This window comes from Syngnathus scovelli, chromosome 1, assembly GCF_024217435.2.
Source record: "Syngnathus scovelli strain Florida chromosome 1, RoL_Ssco_1.2, whole genome shotgun sequence".
NCBI classification, from domain to species: Eukaryota; Metazoa; Chordata; class Actinopteri; order Syngnathiformes; family Syngnathidae; genus Syngnathus; species Syngnathus scovelli.
The window spans coordinates 7,174,406-7,200,362 of record NC_090847.1 but is presented as its reverse complement, the minus strand read 5'-3'; the positions used below and the strand labels follow the sequence as shown (position 1 = coordinate 7,200,362).

The 25,957-nt window shown below is 42.2% G+C and overlaps 2 protein-coding genes across 6 annotated transcripts in view; one reads left to right on the top strand and one right to left on the bottom strand.

Annotated features, from left to right (window-relative positions):
- The window catches only part of flt4 (fms related receptor tyrosine kinase 4), an 85,884-nt gene that overhangs the window by 21,212 nt on the left and 38,715 nt on the right, over nt 1–25,957 (top strand). For all 5 annotated transcript variants that reach the window (XM_049732950.1, XM_049732971.1, XM_049732961.1 and 2 more), the window contains 4 exons: nt 20,987–21,083; nt 22,120–22,397; nt 24,846–24,979; nt 25,061–25,223. In XM_049732950.1, the coding sequence (XP_049588907.1) occupies nt 20,995–21,083; nt 22,120–22,397; nt 24,846–24,979; nt 25,061–25,223 (664 nt within the window). In that variant the 5' untranslated portion in view covers nt 20,987–20,994. The remainder of the gene's footprint in view (nt 1–20,986; nt 21,084–22,119; nt 22,398–24,845; nt 24,980–25,060; nt 25,224–25,957) is intronic.
- LOC125977089 (uncharacterized) overlaps nt 1–25,957 on the bottom strand; it is a 213,648-nt gene that overhangs the window by 168,704 nt on the left and 18,987 nt on the right. The gene's annotated exons all lie outside the window — the stretch shown is intronic.

Sequence of the window (25,957 nt, the reverse complement as noted above, 5' to 3'; positions counted from 1 at the left end):
CACGCCCCCACACAAACTATGAAAAAACCGCGACTTATAGTCCGAAAATTACGGTATATATGTATATATATGTATGTATGTATGTATGTATATATATATATATATATATACATATATATATATATATATATATATATATAAAAACTTTTTCCTCACCCCCCGTGGGTGGTCTCTTTTTCCCTTCAAGCTCGGGTCCTCCACCAGAGGCCTGGGAGCTTGAGGGTTCTACGCAGTATCTTTGCTGTTCCTAGTACTGCACTTTTCTGGACTGAGATGTCAGATGTTTTTCCTGGGATCTGTTTCAGCCACTCCTCCAGTTTGGGGGTTACTGCCCCTAGTGCTCCAATGACCACAGGTACCACTGAAGTCTTAACTCTCCAGGTCTTCTCCAGCTCTTCTCTGAGCCCTTGATATTTCTCAAGTTTCTCATGTTCCTTTTTCCTAATGTTACCATCATTTGGGATGGCTATGTCAACCACAACGGCTTTCCTCTGCTCTTTGTCCACCACCACAATGTCCGGTTGGTTCGCCATTACCATTCTGTCTGTCTGGATCTGGAAGTCCCAGAGGATCTTGGCTTGGTCATTCTCTACCACCTTTGGAGGTGTTTCCCACTTGGATCTTGGGACTTCCAGTCCATACTCTGCACAGATGTTCCTGTACACTATTCCAGCTACTTGGTTATGGCGCTCCATGTATGCTTTACCTGCCAGCATCTTACACCCTGCAGTTATGTGCTGGATTGTCTCAGGACCTTCTTTGCACAATCTACACCTGGGGTCTTGTCTGGTGTGGTAGATTTGGGCCTCTATTGCTCTGGTGCTCAAGGCCTGTTCTTGTGCAGCCAGGATCAGTGCCTCTGTGCTGTCCTTCAGACCAGCTCTTTCTAGCCATTGGTAGGATTTCTGGATATCAGCTACTTCAGCTATGTTTCGGTGGTACATCCCATGTAGGGGCTTGTCCTCCCATGATGGTCCCTCCAGCACCTCATCTTCCTTTGATGCCCATTGTCTGAGACATTCACTGAGCACGTCATCCGTTGGGGCCTTATCCCTGATGTACTTATGGATCTTGGATGTTTCATCTTGGATCGTGGCTCTCACGCTCGCCAGTCCTCGGCCTCCTTCTTTACGGCTAGTGTACAGTCTCAGGGTGCTGGACTTGGGATGGAACCCTCCATGCATGGTTAGGAGCTTCCGTGTCTTGATATCTGTGGTCTGTATATCTTCCTTTGGCCACCGTATGATTCCTGCAGGGTACCTGATTACTGGTAGGGCGTAGCTGTTAATGGCTAGGGACTTGTTCTTGCCATTGAGCTGACTTCTTAGGACTTGCCTTACTCGATGGAGGTATTTGGCTGTGGCTGCTTTCCTTGTTTCCTCGTCAAGGTTGCCATTTGCCTGTGGAATTCCAAGGTATTTGTAGCTGTCCTCAATGTCTGCTATTGTTCCTTCTGGGAGTGAGACCCCCTCTGTGTGGATTACCTTTCCTCTTTTAGTCACCATGCGGCCACATTTCTCAAGTCCGAATGACATTCCGATGTCAGAGCTGTAGATCCTGGTAGTGTGGATCAGGGAGTCAATGTCCCGCTCGTTCTTAGCGTACAGCTTTATGTCATCCATGTAGAGGAGGTGGCTGATGGTGGCCCCATTCCTGAGTTGGTATCCATAGCCCGTCTTGTTGATTATTTGGCTGAGGGGGTTCAGTCCTATACAGAACAGCATTGGGGACAGAGCGTCTCCTTGGTATATACCACATTTGATGGTCACGTGTGCAAGTGGCTTGCCATTGGCTTCAAGTGTGGTTTTCCACTGTTTCATCGAGTTGGCGATGAAGGTTCTCAGAGTCCCATTGATGTTGTACAGCCTCAAGCATTCAGTGATCCAAGTATGTGGCATTGAGTCATATGCTTTCTTGTAATCAATCCAGGCAGTGCTCAGGTTGGTACGTCTAGTTCTGCAGTCTTGGGTGACTGTTCTATCCACCAGGAGTTGATGTTTTGCTCCTCTGGTATTTTTACCAATCCCTTTCTGAGCAGTGCTCATGTATTCATCCATGTGCCTGCTGATCTTATCTGATATTATGCCCGACATCAGCTTCCATGTTGTGGAGAGGCAGGTGATTGGCTGGTAGTTGGATGGGACTGTACCCTTTGATGGATCCTTCTGGATCAGGATCGTACGCCCTTGGGTTAGCCATCCAGGGTGAGTCCCATCCCTTAGCAGCTGGTTCATTTGTGCTGCCAGGCGCTCATGGAGAGTTGTAAGTTTCTTGAGCCAGTAGCTGTGGATCATGTCAGGGCCTGGTGCTGTCCAGTTTTTCATTCCTGAGACTCTTCTCTGGATGTCTGCCACTGTGATGGTTACTGGGTTCTGTTCAGGGAGCTTGCTGTGGTCCTTTCTCAGAGCCACCAGCCACTGTGCATCCTTCTTATGTGATGCCTCCCGCTCCCATATATCCTTCCAGTACTGTTCAGTTTCCAGCCTTGGTGGGTCTGCTCTGCTATTATTCCCCTGCCACTGAGCGTACACTTTCGCTGGTTGTGTTGTGAACAACCTGTTTATTCGTCTGGCTTCATTCTCTCTTGTGTACCTCTTTAGGCGGCTGGCCAAGGCTTGGAGTCTTTGTTTGGCAGTTTCGAGTGCTTCAGGTATGGGCATATGGCTGTATTTCTTGGGAACTTGCTTTTTCATTGCACCTTTCTGGGCCTCTGTCATTTGGCTCACTTCTCTCCGTGCTATCTTGATTTTGGCCTCCAGCCTTCTCTTCCATGGTGGGCACTGTTGTGGTCGCATATGGTCATTCTTCTTGTAGCCAAGCATTTCTAGGATCACTGCTGCTGAGGTGTATATCAGCTCATTGGTTTCAGTGATGGTAGCCGTAGGAATTGTTGTCAATGCTGCATTCACATCTTCTAGGAGACTTTCTGAGGGTACTTCACTTAGCCTCTGCAGTGTGTATCTAGGTTCCCGAGCATTCATTCTCACCGTGATCTTGTTCTTCAGGTCAGTTGCTGCTTCGTTCAGCTTGATTGTGCTTATTGGGGTTTCGTACCCAACCTCTGGGCTTTTACATGGATTTAACTCGTCTCTGACCTGGTGCTCTGGTTGGCCTTCGCTATGGCATTTGTGTTGTATCTCATCAATCTCGAGGTGTGATAGCAGGTGCCGTTTATGGATATTGGAACATTGAGCTACTAGTTGCTTGGCCGATAGTGTTGACTGTGGGTATTGAAGTTGCCATTGTTCCCGCATTCTCCGCATGTAACCCCTCTCGCTCGGGTTGCTGGAGTAGTAGCATTCCAACCGATCCTTATTCTCGCATCTCGCCCATTTGTGTCTTGTTCCAGTAGCCCATTTTTCATCAGGGTGCTCTGGTTCCCCAGCACCTGACGCAGACCTTGTTTGTCCGGGCGACGTCTGAGCCGGCATGTCTTTCGTTTCTTGTACTCTCATTATCTCTGAGGTAGGCGGTATCGTTAAGGGTCTTGCCTAAGGACCCACACTGACTGTTGGTAAGGTAATCGCTCATTGCTCATATTGTGCCCCTGCCGGGAATCGAACCCGGGTCTTCCGTTTGTAAGTCATGTCACTTACTGATTGAGCTAGTCAGCCGTATATATATATATAGACAAGTTAAATCCATGTAAAAGCCCAGAGGTTGGGTACGAAACCCCAATAAGCACAATCAAGCTGAACGAGGCAGCAACTGACCTGAAGAACAAGATCACGGTGAGAATGAATGCTCGGGAACCTAGATACACACTGCAGAGGCTAAGTGAAGTACCCTCAGAAAGTCTCCTAGAAGATGTGAATGCAGCATTGACAACAATTCCTACGGCTACCATCACTGAAACCAATGAGCTGATATACACCTCAGCAGCAGTGATCCTAGAAATGCTTGGCTACAAGAAGAATGACCATATGCGACCACAACAGTGCCCACCATGGAAGAGAAGGCTGGAGGCCAAAATCAAGATAGCACGGAGAGAAGTGAGCCAAATGACAGAGGCCCAGAAAGGTGCAATGAAAAAGCAAGTTCCCAAGAAATACAGCCATATGCCCATACCTGAAGCACTCGAAACTGCCAAACAAAGACTCCAAGCCTTGGCCAGCCGCCTAAAGAGGTACACAAGAGAGAATGAAGCCAGACGAATAAACAGGTTGTTCACAACACAACCAGCGAAAGTGTACGCTCAGTGGCAGGGGAATAATAGCAGAGCAGACCCACCAAGGCTGGAAACTGAACAGTACTGGAAGGATATATGGGAGCGGGAGGCATCACATAAGAAGGATGCACAGTGGCTGGTGGCTCTGAGAAAGGACCACAGCAAGCTCCCTGAACAGAACCCAGTAACCATCACAGTGGCAGACATCCAGAGAAGAGTCTCAGGAATGAAAAACTGGACAGCACCAGGCCCTGACATGATCCACAGCTACTGGCTCAAGAAACTTACAACTCTCCATGAGCGCCTGGCAGCACAAATGAACCAGCTGCTAAGGGATGGGACTCACCCTGGATGGCTAACCCAAGGGCGTACGATCCTGATCCAGAAGGATCCATCAAAGGGTACAGTCCCATCCAACTACCAGCCAATCACCTGCCTCTCCACAACATGGAAGCTGATGTCGGGCATAATATCAGATAAGATCAGCAGGCACATGGATGAATACATGAGCACTGCTCAGAAAGGGATTGGTAAAAATACCAGAGGAGCAAAACATCAACTCCTGGTGGATAGAACAGTCACCCAAGACTGCAGAACTAGACGTACCAACCTGAGCACTGCCTGGATTGATTACAAGAAAGCATATGACTCAATGCCACATACTTGGATCACTGAATGCTTGAGGCTGTACAACATCAATGGGACTCTGAGAACCTTCATCGCCAACTCGATGAAACAGTGGAAAACCACACTTGAAGCCAATGGCAAGCCACTTGCACACGTGACCATCAAATGTGGTATATACCAAGGAGACGCTCTGTCCCCAATGCTGTTCTGTATAGGACTGAACCCCCTCAGCCAAATAATCAACAAGACGGGCTATGGATACCAACTCAGGAATGGGGCCACCATCAGCCACCTCCTCTACATGGATGACATAAAGCTGTACGCTAAGAACGAGCGGGACATTGACTCCCTGATCCACACTACCAGGATCTACAGCTCTGACATCGGAATGTCATTCGGACTTGAGAAATGTGGCCGCATGGTGACTAAAAGAGGAAAGGTAATCCACACAGAGGGGGTCTCACTCCCAGAAGGAACAATAGCAGACATTGAGGACAGCTACAAATACCTTGGAATTCCACAGGCAAATGGCAACCTTGACGAGGAAACAAGGAAAGCAGCCACAGCCAAATACCTCCATCGAGTAAGGCAAGTCCTAAGAAGTCAGCTCAATGGCAAGAACAAGTCCCTAGCCATTAACAGCTACGCCCTACCAGTAATCAGGTACCCTGCAGGAATCATACGGTGGCCAAAGGAAGATATACAGACCACAGATATCAAGACACGGAAGCTCCTAACCATGCATGGAGGGTTCCATCCCAAGTCCAGCACCCTGAGACTGTACACTAGCCGTAAAGAAGGAGGCCGAGGACTAGCGAGCGTGAGAGCCACGATCCAAGATGAAACATCCAAGATCCATAAGTACATCAGGGATAAGGCCCCAACGGATGACGTGCTCAGTGAATGTCTCAGACAATGGGCATCGAAGGAAGATGAGGTGCTGGAGGGACCATCATGGGAGGACAAGCCCCTACATGGGATGTACCACCGAAACATAGCTGAAGTAGCTGACATCCAGAAATCCTACCAATGGCTAGAAAGAGCTGGTCTGAAGGACAGCACAGAGGCACTGATCCTGGCTGCACAAGAACAGGCCTTGAGCACCAGAGCAATAGAGGCCCAAATCTACCACACCAGACAAGACCCCAGGTGTAGATTGTGCAAAGAAGGTCCTGAGACAATCCAGCACATAACTGCAGGGTGTAAGATGCTGGCAGGTAAAGCATACATGGAGCGCCATAACCAAGTAGCTGGAATAGTGTACAGGAACATCTGTGCAGAGTATGGACTGGAAGTCCCAAGATCCAAGTGGGAAACACCTCCAAAGGTGGTAGAGAATGACCAAGCCAAGATCCTCTGGGACTTCCAGATCCAGACAGACAGAATGGTAATGGCGAACCAACCGGACATTGTGGTGGTGGACAAAGAGCAGAGGAAAGCCGTTGTGGTTGACATAGCCATCCCAAATGATGGTAACATTAGGAAAAAGGAACATGAGAAACTTGAGAAATATCAAGGGCTCAGAGAAGAGCTGGAGAAGACCTGGAGAGTTAAGACTTCAGTGGTACCTGTGGTCATTGGAGCACTAGGGGCAGTAACCCCCAAACTGGAGGAGTGGCTGAAACAGATCCCAGGAAAAACATCTGACATCTCAGTCCAGAAAAGTGCAGTACTAGGAACAGCAAAGATACTGCGTAGAACCCTCAAGCTCCCAGGCCTCTGGTAGAGGACCCGAGCTTGAAGGGAAAAAGAGACCACCCACGGGGGGTGAGGAAAAGTTGTTGTTATATATATATATATATATATATATATATATATATATATATATGGCTTAGTAATATATATGTATATATATATATGTATGTATATACATATATATATATATATATGTATATATGTATGTCTGTGATGTCTGCAGTTATTTGCAGTCTCACTCAAGAAAGCCTTCATGTGCACGTTGGAGTCGTTCATCATAATCATTACGGCTCAACAGCTGTTTAGGAAGTCAATTTTTTTTAAGGACTATTTTCTAAAATCCCAACTCCCATATGTGTCACTATTTGGTGGTGCATGTGCAGTCAATGCTGACTTCAAATGATATCTCATAATCTATTTGTGACAACGATACTTGTCAGGTGTAGCGTATGCATAACCCAGCAAGGTATTTTGGGAAAGTCTCTGTGATTCTGAAAAGTTTCATGATCAGTGATTCTCAGTTTTGCTATCCAATGTGTTTTAAGGAGCCGCAAAATGCGAACATTGAGATGGAAACTGCGCTGCAAAAGAAAAAAAGTTTGTATCGATTACAATTACTTGTGGGGTAGGGGACCACTAGTGGGCATCTTTCCCAGTTAAGATGCCACTTAATGTTTTACAATCTGTTGTGTAAAAACTAAGTTGTAGTTTTCTGTGATTGCCCCCCAGATGTGTTTACTTTGGCATTTGTCTTGTGTGCATATTATGTTGATATTAAAAACCGCATTTTCAAATCCCAAAGACATGTCTTTCAACAGTCCAGACAGTCCAGGTACCAATTTAGATTTATTTCTATTATTTTTAAAATCTTTTCAAATGTTAGGCTAAAGGAGGGTCTGAAAATGGCTGAAAGGGAATGAGTTAAGGGGGGCAACATTGTGTCTTTCTGTGTGTGTGTGTGTGTGTGTGTGTGTGTGTGTGTGTGTGTGTGTGTGTGTGTGTGTGTGTGTGTGTGTGTGTGTGTGTGTGTGTGTTTGTCGGGGGGGTGGCACCATGTTTAAAATGCTGTTGTGTTTATGAAACGTATCCATCCATTTTTGATAGCGTCTGTCAACCGTCCTGGGTGAGCCGGAGTTTATGCAAGCCGACTTTATGCAAGAAGCAGGATGCACAGTAGGCTGGTTTCCAGCCAATCGCAGTCATACTTAATGCCAACAGCAAAGGGCTTAGAACACATGCTTTTCCAACCCATTTAACACTCCCATGTTATTTTATCCATGCACACGCATGACATTAAAAGAACAGTTCATGTGTGGGAGTGACACAAGTGTAGTCGCTGACCTTGCATCATTATGATGAGAGAGCGAGAGTGGTGGTTGGTCGTTTGTAGCCTACATGAACTTGTCATCTTTGTGAGACGGATTGACACACTTCTGTTGCTTCAAGCATTAAACTTCAAGCCAATTTTCTAATTTCGCTCTTTCATGCCTCCCTGCCTTGAGTTTGAAAGACGGTGCTACTATCATAAAAGCGGTGGAATTTCTTGCCTTGTAAAAAGTGCAACTTGGCTGGTGTAAAAGATTAAATGGCATTGAGTCTGCAGTATATGACAGATTGATCTCTGCTCGGCTTCCTTATGTTTGTTGGAGCGTAATTAGCCATTGAAAGACGTGCTGATGAAATGAGCACATGAGAGGGAGCAGAGATTTTCTTTTGATGATGTCAATGTTGCCTTAAGATGTTTTAAGTATGCGTACTGTACTTTTACTTGACTCATACCCGAAATGTGACACTCAGTTCTGGTATTATTGCAGTGGCCCACTTTTATGGTTGACTTATTGGAGCCAACAGCATGCTTGAGGGCATGTCCTCAAATATTTTCTTCTATCAGCCCGAGAGTAAAAAATTGGATGGAGAAATTCTGCTGCCCCATTTGGGAAGTTTGCCGCAGTCCAAATAAACGGAGTCCAGGACTTCATTCATCACGAGTGCTGAGCAGCGAGGCCTCTCCGGGCATATCTGTGTCTAGTCAGTCGCTTTCACATCAGGTTAGCGCACCAACAGCCCAAACATGACCAAAGCTGAAAGATAAGCTTTTTCAACTGCAGGAATTCACAGACAGGGCCAAGCATGTGTCCTCGTTGGTTGAAGAACGCTGATGAAAACCATCTGTGGCGTTTTTTGTTTTCATTTTTCTGACCTCTGTATTTGTGCGCATCAATATATAGAAAAGGCAGTATCATCTTTGCAATAAACCATTTTATTCGTGATACCTTGGTTCCACAATGGCCATGGAACAAGTGATATCGCTTGCTGCGCTGACGTTCTTGTCACACTGTCAGTTTAAAAAAAAAAAAACATACGCAGCGGCAGCACCTCATGCAGGGTCTCGTTAGTGCTTAACTTCTGGACAAACTGTAAACACCACATGAATGGACTAAAGATCAAATCCCTCTACCCACATTCCTTCTTTCACTGCATTTAACCATCAATAGTGCCATTTTTCCTCTGTCCATTCTTCTGTCTGTTCTCACTTCTTCCCTCCTTTCCTTTCATTTATTCAACCTTCTTTCCTTCAATCTAGTACAGTAGCACCTTTCCATTTATCCATCCATCCATCCATCCATCCATCCATCCATCCATCCATCCATCCATCCATCCATCCATCCATCCATCCATCCATCCATCCATGTATCCCTTTTTCTTCGTCTTTATCGCTTTTGAAAAAAAATACTCTGGGGAAATGTTTAATTTCCATGTTGATTTTCTGTTTCAAATGCATCTTGTCTTTCCATCCAAATTTAACCTGACTTTGATTTTACACTCAACAACAACAAAATAACCTTGTCATCATAACTTATTCAGCAAGAATGTACCTTTCATTAGAATTGGACATAAATAGACACGCAAGTCAAGTCAAGTCAAGTTTATTTGTATAGCCCTAAATCACAAGCAGTCTCAAAGGGCTTCACATAGACAAAAATTGACAATTATTCTCAAAGCATCGCCTGATCTTAAGCTCTCAAAAGGGCAAGGAAAAACTCAAAAAAACCCTACCAGGGGAAAATGAGAAACCTTGAGAAGGGACCACGGATGGAAGGATCCCCCTTTCAGGATCACCAGGTTGCAATGGATGAAAATAATACATAATATGAAAATCAATGAAAAAGTGGATGTCCAAGTCAAAGCGAAGAGCTGCAAGTGCTTCCACTATGGCAAATTACCATAAAGTTGACATTGTCTGCATTGCTTACCATTTTCACGAGTCCACAACTTCTCCCACATTGTGTTGATGCCAATAATAAACTTTGAAAACATAATGTACAGCAGCCGAAGAAAATATTGAAGTCAAACTGTCAGACGGCGAGCAGTATTTTTTTGCTGTCTTGATCTACTGTTGCTTGAACATTCCACACACATTGGAATAAAGACTGGATCCTAAACATGGGGACTGTTCCGTGAACATTATAATGCTCCAAAGTGCAATGTTGCTTAGCAACAAGCATCGTTAAAACACTCAGAAGCATAATGAGAGCCACCTTTGCTATTTTGTTCCAAATGCTTCCCAGTTGCAGGCAGCAGAATGATTGTGATTTGATTGCATTCACACTTAACCTATCTTGCCTCTTGTCTCATCATGTAACCGCGCTCGTTATTAATAGGTCAGAGTTCCCTGGGAAAATGGCTTCCCTCCCTTTAGGCATTACGCATGCTGTAGTGTTGACCCAGCGTACTTGACTTTGTCTCTCTGCCGCACTTCGGTCCCACCTGCTGCAGTGATTCACCTCTCAGTAGCGTCAACTTTTAATTGTGAGCACAGTCCCCAGGAATCGGATAACAAGTACACTTGAAACTTTAACCTTTAGGGAATTGGTGCAGTTTGAGGACCTTTGGAACCATTTTGGAAGCCTTCATCTTTAGGACTTTCTGTGCTCATAGGGACATTTTTAATTGCCATGTCATCAAAATGTCCTCACTCACGATGGATGTGTTCTCAGTAGGGGGACAGTGCTAAAAATGATGGCATGCAAAAATGGACAGCGACAGAGCAGCAGTCTTCCTGTGTGGCAGGTACAGGAAGAAAAAAGGCTGGGACAGAGGAAGCTGAACCAGATGGCTTGTCGCCACATCCTTAATTTGGCACCATTCCCCTTTGGAAAGACCAAACTGCCCCAATAGTGGAGAGGACAGGGACGTAGTGGATGTCATCCCCCTTCACGGGAACAATGAAATCAAAGCCGAGCTGCCAGTCACGCCGTCTCCCTGCTCCACCCGGCCTTGTGTCCAGATGACGGAGGAAGCAAACCCTTTCTTTTAGGGGAGTCAGAGGGAGTATGTTATGGGCCCAGCCTGGGTGACTCCACATCCAGAGAGCGGGTCTGCTCTGTGGCCTACATGGCCTCCCGCCCTTCACCGGACATGCACGGTGCCCCAGTTTTGGCCCTTGGCCAGATTTCTCATCACTGACATGACTGTGTTGCAGCTTTTGTGGGAAATCTGTTATCAAATCCATTCAGTGGTTTCTCATTCAGGCATACACCTTCAATCGGGAACATGAGCGGAAGCAAAACCTGTCAGTCTTGGAATAAATAGTACAGCTACCTGCAACAACATCAATATATTAAAAAAAAAAATCCCTTAATGGCTCAATCCCATGATGCATCTTTTATTCTTGTTTGTTTACGCTATGTTACTCTTTTCCTGTTCCTGCCATACGACTGCTCAGGGAGCAAAGTACGGCGGAGCAAGGAAACGCGATCGGCAATATCTCCTTCGCCGTCCATGAAAAAGGGAAGTGGGAGACGAGCGGCTATAATAAAGAAAACAGGAAATTTGCTCGCCATGAAAAACACAGCACTGCTTTTCACATAAGCTTTCATGTGCCTTCCTCCGTTCCCATGTAGAGAAAGATTCGGTTTTGATGACGCTCGCCTTGCATTCGTCTGCCTGTCAAAAGGAGCGTTTCATTTTTAACTGGCTTAGAGTGCCGCGTGTGGCGGCTTTTCTTTGCACATGCACATGTGATTTATCTATAGTCAGCAGGTGTGTTGCCCCATATTGGTTTGAAGCCAGAGGTCAGTGTTCCTTGACGGAGACCACACAACAAATACGAGCCAGGAAGGCAGCTCGGCAATATAGAAGATAAATCCACAGTCTTGCGAAGTGCCGAATGCAGTCTACATATATATTTGTATCTATATATTTTTTTAATTTTCACAGAATATTTGTGCTTGTATTTTATTCATACACTCATACAGGGTATTTGATTCTTTACAGGGGTACAAAAAACTTTGAAACATTAATAATAAAAAAAAAAAAAAAGTCGGAATAGTGTTGTGGGTGAATACGCTCAATAAATATGAAAAATACAAATGTACACTTTTTGTGTAGAAAAAATTTAATTTTATCCAAGAAAAAAAAAAAAAAAAAAAAAGAAGATACGGGATGTTAGTTGAAGCGGACTATCTTCAAGAAGCTTTTAGAAATACAGTGACATTAACATAAAGTAAATTAGATTAAAATGTAACAGTTTAATGACGAGTGTTATTAAGTATGTAAAATGGGATGAAAATGGGCTCTTGCCATCATTTCTGTTTTTTGGGAAATTAACAATCAATTCATTATGTATACATATATATACACACTTACACTACAGTGGCTACTTATTGTAGTGATGCTTCTGCTCTCCTTCCATTCTGTTTTGTCTCAAGAAAATCTGATAAATTACTTCAAATGGTGGGAAATGGAAATAAAAAAAAAAGGTTGCATTAATATCTGCGGTGGTTATACATGGAAATGTTCATTTTCATAAGCCTCTTTTCGTTTGGTGCCTCTGCTCTCCTGGTGTTGTTTTTAAAAATTCATTGACTTTCTGTTTCATCAGAAGGGTTCTACGGAATAGGGGCAATATTTGAAATTCATCCCTGCTTTGTGTGTGTGTGCATCTTTTTGGGGTCTTACAATTACACAGAACTGTAAAGCTTAAAAGAGATGATACCACACCACAGCGGGATAGAAATTCCGTCCTGGAGCATTGTTGGGATGCGTCGGCAGCGGGTCTGCGAGGCAGCGGAAGAGGGGCCAGCGCGGAGACGTCGGGCCAGGCTTGCGGCCAACCCAGCTCGCCCATCCGTGCCTTCCATTCTCCTGGCGTACGTTCGTTCGCGGGACGACAAGATGGGTTGCGTTCGCCTGATAGGATCCACGAACCGGACAGTGCGTGCCTGCTGTGTGCTCGTGTTCACAGTGGCCTGGTTGACTGTCATCTTACCGGACTCTGCTGTGCATCGGGAGCGGCTAGCGTGCTATCACGCTTATTGTTCATTGATGTTGACTTCTTATGTTATTTTTCCTGTGTTGTTTACTTGTATGTGCGTTGTGAACTCTGTCTTGTCACCCTGGGATAGTGAGAAACGAAATTTCGATCTCTTTGTGTGTCTTGACATGCGGAGGAATTGACAATAAAGGAGACTTTGACTTTGACTTTGAAATTACAGGCAGAAGTTATGCAAAGACAATTAAGCAGCCATGAATGATATTTGCAGTTTTAACACAGGATCTGAGCTTGAGGCAAATATGCACAAAAGCACATCAGCATATTTTGCAGGCTGTTGTACATATACACCCTTAACTAATTAGTTTAATTTTCCCTTAAACCAAATTGTAAATGTTTATCCTGCTGCTATTTTCATTTTGACACCATCCAAATTGCATATCATTCTTTGCTGAAACTCAAGCTGTAACAATAAGTTTTGTCTTATTTTTCAGTGGTATAGTGAAAGTTAATGCTGATACTTAGCTAATGTGTAACGTTAGCTAGCACACTAGCATGGGAAAGAAAGCAGTTAAGTTCTTTAATAGTAGGTGAGTAGGCCACTGAGCTGGTGAAAAAAAATGTGCTGCAGAAAAAAGGCTGATTCAGAATACGCACAAAAAAATCAGACATTTCCTTGCATATCTGATTAAATAAAGTAGAAAACATTTGTTGAGCAACATTACCTTTAAACATGTATATTTACAAACATATCTTGGCTTTAGTATGTCTTTCATTAATGCTTAAAATGCACCATATATTAAGTTTTGAGGACTGATTGATCCATATAGTAGAAACCTATTCTTGTATTCAGCCATAGAAAAAAAAAGTCCCAAAAAGAAACGCATTATAATAATATTCTTTTAACTTTTAGTTCAGCCTCAAAACTTTTCTAGGCCACTCATTTTCTTATCCAAATAAAGATATTTTCTTGGATGAGCTGGTGAAGGCCACATGCTTATGAAGTCATCTTCCAAAGTGAGAATGACTTTTCCCAAGAGCACAAACACTGCATGACTCAAGGGAAATGTCTGGCTTTCTCAAAGAAATATTCAGGGAACTATTACTTTTATTTTTTTTCTGTCCTGCAGAGATTGAATCATTCTTTAGAAAGTGAAGTGATCCTAATTTTTGAAAGAGTGCATTCTTATCTCTGTACCAGCTGCAAGAATGCATGTGAAACGAAAGAATGACGCTTCGCTATTTTCCGGCCCCCTGCCATGTGTTTAATTTGTAACGTAGTTGTCAACAAGCCAACCATCTTACAGTTTTAGGTAATCCCCCTGGAAAATGCTTGGCTGCGAAAGCCCTTTGCAAATGCCGATTCAATCAAGGGTCAGCTGGAATTGTTTTTGGCACAAAAATAACCCGACACATCCTCGTGCTCAACCTATTTGTACGGATTTGAGCAATCCATTTCATGATTTAAAAAAAAGCCCTTCCTAAAATCACATGCAAACACCAATTTCATCTTCTCCTCTGCATGCTTCACCAAACTGGCAAGCTCAGCTCCAGCCCTTGGGATGATCCCCTTTCTAAAGCTTTGCTAAAGTTAGAAAATATCAGTCCAAGTGTTGTGTAATTTACTTTAAAGCCACTGTGGACATGAAGTTACATTTCATATATTCAACTGTCATATGCCACTAAACCAATGGCAACACTCAAAAAACACTGAAATATTGATCAAAAAACAGTCAGCACTTGTAGCACTACAATTGTAGTATTACAAGAAAAAAAGACCACATTTTATGTGATGAACTTCAAACCATACTCAAATACAGGCTTCATCTTACAGGGTAAAATCAAATTATGTTTTAAATTTTATATATACGTATATATATATATATATATATATATATATATCCATCCATCCATCCATCCATTTTCTGAACCGCTTAGTCCCCACGGGGGTCGCGGGCGTGCTGGAGCCTATCCCAGCCGTCATCGGGCAGTAGGCGGGGGACACCCTGAACTGGTTGCCAGCCAATCGCAGGGCACACAGAGACGGACAACCAATCGCACTCACACTCACACCTAGGGACAATTTGGAGTCTTCAATCGGCCTACCAAGCATGTTTTTGGAATGTGGGAGGAAACCGGAGTGCCCGGAGAAAACCCACGCGGGCCTGGGGAGAACATGCAAACTCCACACAGGGAGGGCCGGAGGTGGAATCGAACCCGCACCCTCCTAACTGTGAGGCGGACGTGCTACCCAGTCCGCCACCGAGCCGCTATATATATATATATATATATATATATATATATATATATATATAGATAGATAGATAGATAGATAGATAGATAGATATAGACATATATATATATATATATATATATATATATAGACATTTCCTTGCATATATATATATATATATATATATATATATATATATATATATATATATATATATATATACATATACAAGTTGTGATAATATAGGAAAAACTCACGCAGAGGTTCACAGGAATAACGTTGAAATAAGAGAAAATAGCCTACAGAATCTCAAAATTTAGCACTTCAAAATTGTCAACAAAAATGTAAGAGTTAAATTAAAACAATAAGAAATGACAGTTACACTGTTATAGTATCACATGAAAAACATTTGTCATTTATGACAATTTAGTTCAAATGAATTTTACTTGAATAAGGTCAAAATGTTATGAGTCAAATTTTAATTTCTTTAGGAAAAACTGCATCTAAGCAGGCTAAGGATTAAATTAAACGATTCCCACTTCTAAATAAAATAAAGATGAATGTCAACCTAAATAGAAGTTTAAAATTAAGTAGGTCTTAAAGATAATCACAAATGTATTGATTGAACTTTAAACAATTTAAATACTGTCAAAGCATATTTGCGCAGTGATTTAAATCTGCTTCAAAGTTGAGAGGAGGATTGAAATATTGGCTCTCTTGCTGGTGTTTTTTTTTTTTGTTTTTTTTTTCCAGGTGCATTTTAGGTTTATTGAAGACTTCATCGTCTACAAGTGTATGTATGAGTGAGACTGGTCAGAGCAAACCCGGTATAAAAAACTGTGGAAAAAGTGACCACTGCAACAGAGTGTGAAGTGGAGGAGCCATGGCTGTGCATATTCATTTTGGTCAGCGTGTCAGAGAACAACCTGGGCTTGGTGACCTCATCTGTTTCCCTACTACATTTTTAATCTCAATAGTGGGTGCAAAAAAAGAGAGAAACACATTCTTAAATTCCAGCATTCGGGGCGACTAAACAATGGCCCATCAAAGTCCCCTGGACCGTGACCTTACAAGAAAATGACTGCTCCTTAACATCCTAAAACCTAATTAAACCAAAGACTGCCCTTTCAAGATTAGAAAAATAATTAAAAATGGCATTTCAAGCATTGACATCAATGTTCTCCTATTCAAAAACTGAATATCATCAACTGCCATCCATCATCGCGACCGTTCCAGTATTTATTTTTTAAATACCAAAGAGCAGATGTATTGGTAAGGACTTGCCCTTTCTTCATGATTCATCTTCAAAATATTTGCATCCACAAGTCAGCTACTGAATCTGGAGCAAACTTTTTTCAGAGTGGAGCCACGTCTCTACATTGAGAGATGCCAGTTGAGGTGGCTCGGGGCATCTAATCAGGATGCCCCCTAGACGCCTCCCTGGTGAGATGTTCCGTCCACATCACACTGGGAGTTTACAACATTGGTGACGCTATCTTCTCCTTCTGCTGTGACTGCTGCAAAATTCGAACAGCAGAAGCCGAGGGCTGAACAAGAGCGTGTTTGCTTTTGTATTCATGAACACATGTATCTTTGAGAGGATCTGAGTCGATCGTGGCATTTTAAATAGACTCACAATTTGCATCCTGTCTGTCAGAGGACGATCTCACAACTGATTGGATTGGGGAGGCAAGCATTCATCACGAAAACTGTCACTGGGAGCCTTATCACTTGGTACATGTCTTCCACAAGGAATAATAATGTCAATAATTTTGTTTGTACCTAGGAATTTACTCAGAAATATCAAGCAAAGCCGTTTGCTGAGTTGCTGGCGCCCATGGACATGGAAATTCTGATGATCGCCGAAATAATTGGAAACTGACTAAAGTCATAAGAAATAAGATTCTACAAAAAAATTAATTAGTGGAATTCAGGTATTGTTTTTTTTTTTCTTTCTGGTCCAGCATAATTATTTTGGCTTCTGAAACCAGACTGAACAAAAAATGACGGTACCCTCATGTTAATTGTTTATTTATTCATTTTCTGCTGAATAACCTTTGGCTGCTATTACTGGAATCATCAAATTATTTCTGTAACTCAATGAGACAAGTCATATTTTGGCCCAATCCTCCAGAGCGAATTGCTCCAGCTTGTCTCAGGTTTGAAGGGTGCCTTCCCGCAACTCCTCCCACTTATGCCCAGTAGGATTTATTGTATGTTCAGTCTAATATTTTGTCCCTTGTTACTATTTGATGGGTTTTGGGCAGTTTTACTTGCGATTAGGGTCTGTTGTTTTGTTTTTTTCTTCCGACACCAGCTAACGCATTTTACTCCACAGTTTTTTTATATTGTTGATTTAGCATGGGCTAACAGTGTTCCTTTGTCACAACCTGATTTTGGGTCACTGTGTCACCTGTATCCTTTTTGTTACTTCATAAATTCATTAGTCACTGATCATTTTTTGTTTTCTTTAGGATCAAATAGTTTGTCTTTTTCTTGCCTGCGCTACTGGCTGTTTTCGTTGTAATATTTTTTTTATTTTTTTTTCCTAGATTATAAAATTTTAAAAATAGATTCTTGACTATTGGGCATTAGGAAAAATGGCACTCATTACATCCCACTTATTCTTTTTGCACCGTGTAAATTGGAAGTACTTTGAAGAAGTCTGTAAGGCTTAAGGGTACTAGAGTGTGGTGTGGATATTGTTAGGAAAATGTTGAGCTAAGCTGTTTGTTGCGTTAAGCAGAAAATCCTCAAACAAAATAGGTTGTGTCTAAAAATAGTGTCCGCTTGGCACCATACAGCAAAATGATGTTGTCACTGGGAAACAATTGTAATTAAAGGTTACACTATGTTTCCAGCAGCTCCATTGCAGACCAAAAACTTGGTTCATCGTGATAAATGGAATGGGCAAACACAACAGGCTTGTTAGTGCCTTGCAAAATGTTACGGTCCAAAAGTTTGCCAGGGCAATTGCAAGATGAGAAACTGAGTCGGGCTGTGGTACAACAATGTGAACACAACAAAAACTGACAGTAGGTTACAAGCATATAAAATTTTAGTGGCAGGATTGTGTGACATGAATTCCCCGGCATCTCGCGGCACTTAGTTGTGTCAAGCTGAATGATGAGTTCACTGTGTAGTGTGTATGTTTTCCATTACAATTTGAGGAGTTCTTTCTTGGCGGCCACCTGTGCTCGGCTCCATATGTTTTCCAATCATCTCCCTCAACCACTCGTGCCTTGTCCAAGTGATGCTCATTGTCTACAGTTGCTTCATTGTTTTCTGGTTGCTGACAGCTGTCAAGTTCTCAAGTCATGTCAAGTTAAGTTATGATCGCATTGTTGGTTTGTTAAATTGAATGTTGTTTCCCAACTTAGTTGATTTGTTTTTTCACGCCCTCTGTCTTGTTTAGGTTCCTTTATGTTCTTTTGAGATTCAATTCCCATTTTTGAGTGCAATCCCGCCTTGCCTCTCTGATTTTGGGTCCTCACGCATAACCCTTACAAAACTATTATTTTTTATTATTTTATACAAGTTGTATAAGACTTTGTTTTTGTAGTTGTAGTTTCTGTGTGTGTGGGAGGGGGTGTCACAGGGTTATTTTTTTCCCTAGGTGCAAGTCTGCTGTTTGGCTCTCAGCATCTCTGGTGTAAGGAACAGCACACAAAACTTCTGGTGTGTTGGAGGGGTGCTGATGTGACGCCAGTTGGTAGCAAGTTCACATCGGCCTCGAGACAATGAACTATAGTGGCTTTGCTTAGTGTCTGGGGTAGAGCTTGTGATCGGTGAAGGAGCAGCAGGAATTGCCTGCTGAGAGTCAAGCTGTGAAGAATTTATGGCCTAAAACCATTTGCCACTTGAAGTCGTAATGCGTTTGTTTGCCAAGGTGCTCGCTGGTCCCAGCTGTGAACAAAAGACAACAAACTCAAGCTTGAATAACGACAATGGCAATTGCCAAGGTTAGCAAATATATGAAAATGTCAAAGCAGATCATATCGGTGGAGTCATGGTTTACACATCGCCTTGGAATTCTGAGCTTCATGGTTCTCGCCCAGTCCTTTGTGGAGTTTGCAGGTTTTCCCTGCAAGTGTGTGGTTTTCTCTAGGTTCTCTGTCTTTCTCCTCATTATCATTCCAGATCTATTCTGATTGAAATTGATGAAAGACAAACTAAATCCATGTGTGTTTTTGTTCCAGGCTGGCAAAAGATTTTAATGTGTTCCTCCCTTCCGCAAAGTTTCATGGAGATATGGTTTTATAATTTTGGCATTAGTATAAAAAAAGTGAATGGCAATAATTACAATGCACATAGATAGTCTCAATAGGAATTCAACAGAATTTGATGTTGCAGCAGATACTGACTGCATCACTTGCATGTTCCTGTTTGATCTTTACTCTGTGGTGGTGGAGCCCTTTATTTTCAGAAGGACATTCAATATTTTTGGCCACAAATCATTTTTGGCCTTCAGTATGAGTCTCCAACCTTTTTACACAATGAATACTGGAACACACTAAGATCTCTACTCAGACTGTTAGTCCCTTGTTATTTGTCGAGCGATTCCATTGAATGAATGCATTTGCATCGGCGTGTGACTCGTAATTTTTTTTTGCGAATTAATGATTTGCATGGAGTTTGACTTTCGTACTTTGATTTTCATTTCGACATTATTTAAATTTATGCTGCTAGTGATATATGGTACCAGAACACTTTATCACACACTTCCGATCCCATGAGAGACAACATGCAAGGTTAGAGGAGTCAAGGTTATCTTGTTATGGGGTTGTTTGTGTGCTTTTAAATGCTAAAGCCAATATATTGTGGAACAAGTTTGAAATGAGAAAAATATTGATTTTTTTTCCCTCAGTAGCCTATTCTCAAAAATGAGTTTTATCGAAAGCAAAGCCAAAAGGGGGTAAGAGTTGCTTTGATTTTTTTTAGATGCGGTTTTTCTCATGTGTGGTAATATGTCCGTCGCATACTGCACTACTTTCAAGTGTACTAATTCAATGGCTTGGTGAGGAAATGCTGAATCCACAAAGGAAAATTCAATTCCATGCTTACCTTAGGGGCTCCTGTGCATTTTGCAGTTGGCATTTGCTTTTGTTCTGCTGTGTCATCGTCATGGGAATGAAATCTTTATCTCATTTGCAATAGACAGAAATCCCCCCAAAAAGAAAAAGTAAAATGTAAAGTGTTTTTTAATTCTTGATTATTTGATGCATCACACAATGTGAGTGGATCACTGCACATTTGTTTGTTGGAGAGGGACAGTATTAATATTTACGTAATTTTGATTAGCCACTCGTCTTTGTATTTTTATTTATTCAATATTATTATTCATATTTATATTGTTTTCATTTTTTGAGTAATGTTACTCACAAGAGAATTATGATAACTTCTGGCGTATAACCACAATATTTCTTTCATGAGCACACATGAAAATCCAAACAAAAGGTTGTTTAATTTCACCCACTGGCTTTGTTACCTTGCTAAATGATGAAAAGTTCTGCAAGATTTTTAATTGGGTGTCTTCTGCTTGATCCACATCTGTGGTATAATTTATCATTGCAAAGGGAAACCTGACCTGTGGACTTCTCAGGGAATTAAATGGCATCTATTAATCAGTTTGTCTCAAGTCTGATCTCGATCCAATGACCCTTCAGTCCCAAAGTCCAACTTTTTACCGACTTATTTTGACCACAAAGAAACCAAATCTTTTCAAAGAGAATAAGTCGGAAGAGTTGCGTGATCTCTTGAATGACCCACATTTTGTCTGTCTAGTTGTTTCTCAGCACAAAAGACGAGAAGCCATTATACCTAGATGTCCTTGTAAATGTAATCAATAACTTGGCGTCCAAGCTGCCGTAAGTCAGCTCACAGGTTACTAAAGTGTGTCTGACATTTGACAGCATTGCAGCAGCGCCATTAAAACGTTTGATCCCCTGTGACACATGAACCCAACACAGGTTGCTTGTTGCCTCTACAGGTCTAGTGATGGGCTTCTCTATGACGCCGCCTGTTCTAGAGAACTCCAGAGACGAACTTGTGATTCCGGTCCACGAAACACTCACTATCACATGCAGGTAAGTGTGTGCTGTGCTTAGGCAGCAATGATATTCATATATTTCATTCATAAATTGTTTTTGTTCTAGGAGGGTTCAATCAGGCCTTGACTCCACAACAATGCCCAGCAGGGATATAATCAAATATTCGAGGCAAACGGCGTTCCCAATTTTTTTCCCGTGCCACATATCTAGAATCTAGCCTTGAAAGAATTGTAATTGGAAGTGCTTACGTAATAAATCTCTCTGTGACAATGATCATACGCACGAAATGTGCAGACAAGGACATAGCATATCCATTGTCCACAGGAATAGCCACGTATAAGAAGAAGAAAATTTCATGAATTCAAAGTAAAACCTGAAAAACAATCAAATATATTGTCAACACTGAATGCTTTTCCACATAATAATTATCCAATATGTCAATTGATTCTGAAAGCAGGACAGTATTATCATCATTTGATATGATCTATGCATTCTCCTGCCAAGTTGTCAATCATTCACAAGTTTTCTTTCATTGTCTTGAAAATTGCCCTCTTATGAATCATTTTTCACTCTTGAACTTTTCCCAACAAGGCTCTTTTATGGTCTTTCTTGTGCAAAGTGTCAGTATCTTCTGGGAAAGTCTTTTATTGTCAATCACATTTTTACAAAGAAAAATGATCCCAAAAGTGACCGCTCACAATGACTGGAAAATAGCCCAAAGAGAACTTTTTTCTCCATTTCCAGATTTATTTCCAGTCATCATCATTTGGAACTGTCTGCAGATGCGGACATGCGTAGGTGGCGAGAGTACTCACAGAGTGCCTGCAGGTTTAAATGTTCTCTTGTAACTCAATTTAAGCCAAAGAACAAACAAGGATGTGTGGATCGATGCACAGAGGAAATTACAGGTTTAACCTGACAGGCACACACACACACACACGCACACACACACACGCACGCACACACACACACACACACACACGCGCGGAATTTCCACTTTTGTAGGTCTCAAGCCTGGACATTTCACAAGTGACACTTCGGTGTTGTTGAAATCAACATTATTTCTCCTCAGGGGACAGCGCACTCTAACTTGGGCCTGGCCTGACCGGTCTCTGGTGGAGCAGAAGCTCAGCGGGCGTCAGGGCCAGGCGGCTCTTGCCAGGCGACTCTTGGGGGACAGGGCAGTCCTGGTCAGCGAGTGTCCAGGCCAACCTGGGAGTCCATATTGCAAGAAGTTGATCCTTAATGGCACGCAGGCACGGGACACCGGCTACTACCGCTGCCACTATAAGGATGTGAAGGCCATCATTGACGGCATCACGGCTGTTAGTACTTATGTCTTTGTCAGGGGTGAGTCATCGTCCTACAAATGCAAAAAATAGTTGACCACCAACCAATTATTCCCGTTTTCCACTTCATTAGCTTGTCACGCCTCCACTCACAATTGATGCTATTTTTAGCATCAGGAGCTAAAAGTAGTTCAGGAGCGTTTCCAAGTGGACCAATCTTTTGGTGTTTAATCAAAGTTGGACATTTGCAAATGTCTGCTTTGACAATTAATGCTATTTTTAGTAGTTCAGGAGCGTTTCCAAGTGTACCAATCTTTTGGTGTTTAATCAAAATTAGACATTTGCAAAGGTCTGCTTTGACTTTGGAAAACAGTGTGCAAACCACTATTGGACCTATTTCAAAAAGGTTGGTGAGTGCAACATCAACCACTCTCCTGTGATATTGCTTAAATGCTGTTTAGTGTTTTTTATTAATCACTAAACAATACTAAATGAGTTGGTAGAAAAACTGTATTCTAAACAAAAATGGTATTGTAATGCACTTTAATAGTATTGTAATGCGCAATTTTATCCAATTGTTTGATGAATCAGAATACTCAATTCTAAATTAGCCATTCTAGTGAATTGGTTTACAAGAGTTTTTTGAGATACGAGCCGTCGATTGGGCAATTCTAGCTTTGATTTGCACATATTTACCGTTTATGCCCCATTTTATAGCGAACTATGTATCCATCCTCTGCGATATTAGTGCTGTTCTGATGAGTTGAGAGAGGAGTTAAGGTGTTATGAAAACCACTTGAGTTCTGCATTGCCTTCAGTTCCCATTTGCAATCACCCTGTGACTGAGTGGCAACCAGTCAAGCAAGGGTAAGTGCTTAAACGGACAAATGATCATGAAAACACTGCTGTATTAAAAGCACGATTTTGGACACAATATATAAGAAAAGGCAACTGTTGATGCCCCCAGTCACCTAATGAAATTAGCATTGTACACGCAATGTTAATTGAGAATTAGCAAAAATGATTCATCGCATTTTTACAGTGTACATATAGAAAGGGGTGGGGGGGTAGCCCGATCTAGCAGGGATAGAATGGAAAGGCATCCATAAGACACATGCTAAAACATAAAATTGGAGAACGCTCATCTAAAACAACAAAAAGAGAATAGAGGGGGAAAAGCATGACATGCAGCATACGCTTTTGAAAACAGGATGACTTTGGGGAAAAGATCCTCTTCCCCGCATTTGAACAATCATTTTGTTTGTACTGCTGCTGCAATGAGTCAGCGCTTTATCTGTTTCACTTAAATTTGTTCTCTCATTTCTCTGCTGCCAGAGATGGTCACCAAGTCTTTGGCCTAATTATTTGGGCTTGGTGTTTATTTTCTCTATTTGTTGGGAGTTTCGGATCCCAAAACACATCTCTCAAACCCACCCATTGGAAAATCATTTCAATCGCGAAGCGGCTTCAAAGCGCCGTTGTTGACTTTTCATCAGTCAAATCGACCCCAGAGAGGTGCTCGATTAGCCGTTTGGAAATGAGAGATTCAAAGTGGTTGATAAAGGTAAGCGTGAGCAGCTCCATTCAATTTTTGCATTAACTGGAGAGGTTATTTAGTACTCTATGAATAACACCATATCATGCTTCCGCTTTCCGGAAATTTAACTTCCCTTGGGAGGATTCTGACAGAATCATTGAGGAGACGTGTAACCTTAGGTAACCACACAATATCAAATTATTTCAAGATGTTTATAATTTGGACGGCAATTAATTCTTGTGACTCTTCACTGAAAGGATTCCACCATTTTAACGTCATGTTAATTTGAGCAATCATCAGTGTGAGGCACAGCAAATGGACGTTGACATCTGGCATTTTTCTGATCATCTGATGTAACGTCTTAACGTACATTAGTTTTAATTACACTGATGTTAGGGGACAGCTAGATCGTACGCTTGCCTTGCTCCTTTTACTGAAAATCTGGAAAAGTAGCTCAAAGAAATCGACAGCAAGATCCATTCATATGAAATATGAAAAGTTAGAAAGTTGTACCTTATTGGTCCGTCTATGCCTTCAGTGGAGCCTTCGCCGACTCTTCAGATTTGAGTACGGCTATAACAGAAATGGCTTTGCAAGAAAAGGTGAAAGGACAAAAAGTGAGTAGTTGTCAGCGGTAATACATCATCGGTGGCCGGCAAAAATATTGCGGCAATATGAGCAGTTGCAGCGATAACAGCTGCGACGAAAATGGGTGGCACAACATTAGCGCCACATTAGCTGCGAGACACAAAAAGAAATGAATCAAGGTGTTGGACATTGAATCAAAATATGTGGGAGTGGGGCACAACATGCTTACGCATATGATGGTAATATCAATAAAGCTCCCGTATGGTGTGCCCTTTGGGGTCATTAAGAGCCTGCGACGTATTTGGCTCACTGTAATGGCTGCCATTATCCCAGCAGCTATGAATGCGTCTCATTAATGACCTGCTGTTTTCCATCTGCATCCAGACCCCGAACAGCCTTTCCTCAGGAGGGACGAGGCCAACAACAACCTGGAGAACCTTTATGTTACACTTTACTCCACAGACATTGTCGTGCCGTGTCTGGTCACAGTGCCCGACCTCAATGTCACACTCAATGCGGTTAGTTGAAGGATGCTGTTTTTGTACTCTAATCAAAGTCAATTGAGCATTTAATAGCTTGTTATGGTTCTGTGATTTCAGTCTCCCATCCCACTGGACATGAACAAGTTGACTTGGGACAACAAACTCGGGTGGGTCATTCCCAGGCACGTCATCGACACCGTGCCGATACTCATCATCTTGTCATGCGTGGCCGTCGTCGAAGGCAAAGAGTACACGGCTAACTACTTGATTCATACTACAGGTAAATAAGCAGGAAGCAGCTGTGTGCATGCTGGGAGAGGCGATGGAATATCAATGAGGGGAGCCGACACGGAAGGAGGTCATGTGAAATAATGACTGGCTGTGCCAATTTAAGATAACATGGATTGAGGTGACTACCTGGCTAATAGCATTGATTGTAGGATGGGCATTAGGCAATGTCATTCTCATCAGAGAGAAGTACCTGCATTGCCAGAATCTAAAAAATCCACCAGGGATTAACTGTTGGTGACAAAGCAAAGAAAAGGTCATTCAGCTCAATTGCTTTTAATTAATGTGAGCAATTGCCTGGATATAAACTCCCTTATTTCCACAAATAGTTTTCTTCGCATGGATGCAGCGAGTCACCAAGTCAATTGTCCACTTAACATAAACGACTCTTTCAAATAGATGACTCCGTTTTCCCATCAGGAAAAAAAAAATATGATCACCCCGGTTCATATAGGGACTTTAAAGTCCACCGCGGAGCCCATTGGAAGCCCTTTCGCTAACCAAAACAGCAGCAGAGAAGCACATAGACAGATTAACAGTTTGGTGTCAAACAGGTTCACCTAAAAACTCAGACTAAAAATGATGTTTCCTGTGAATATTCTTCTAAACAGCACAAGAATGAAACTGCACAAAGTTCCACTGACATGAAATAAGGTTGTAACCTTGACAAAGTCTGACTGGGCTACATGCATCCCACACAAAAGATTTCAAGGGAAATAAAATATT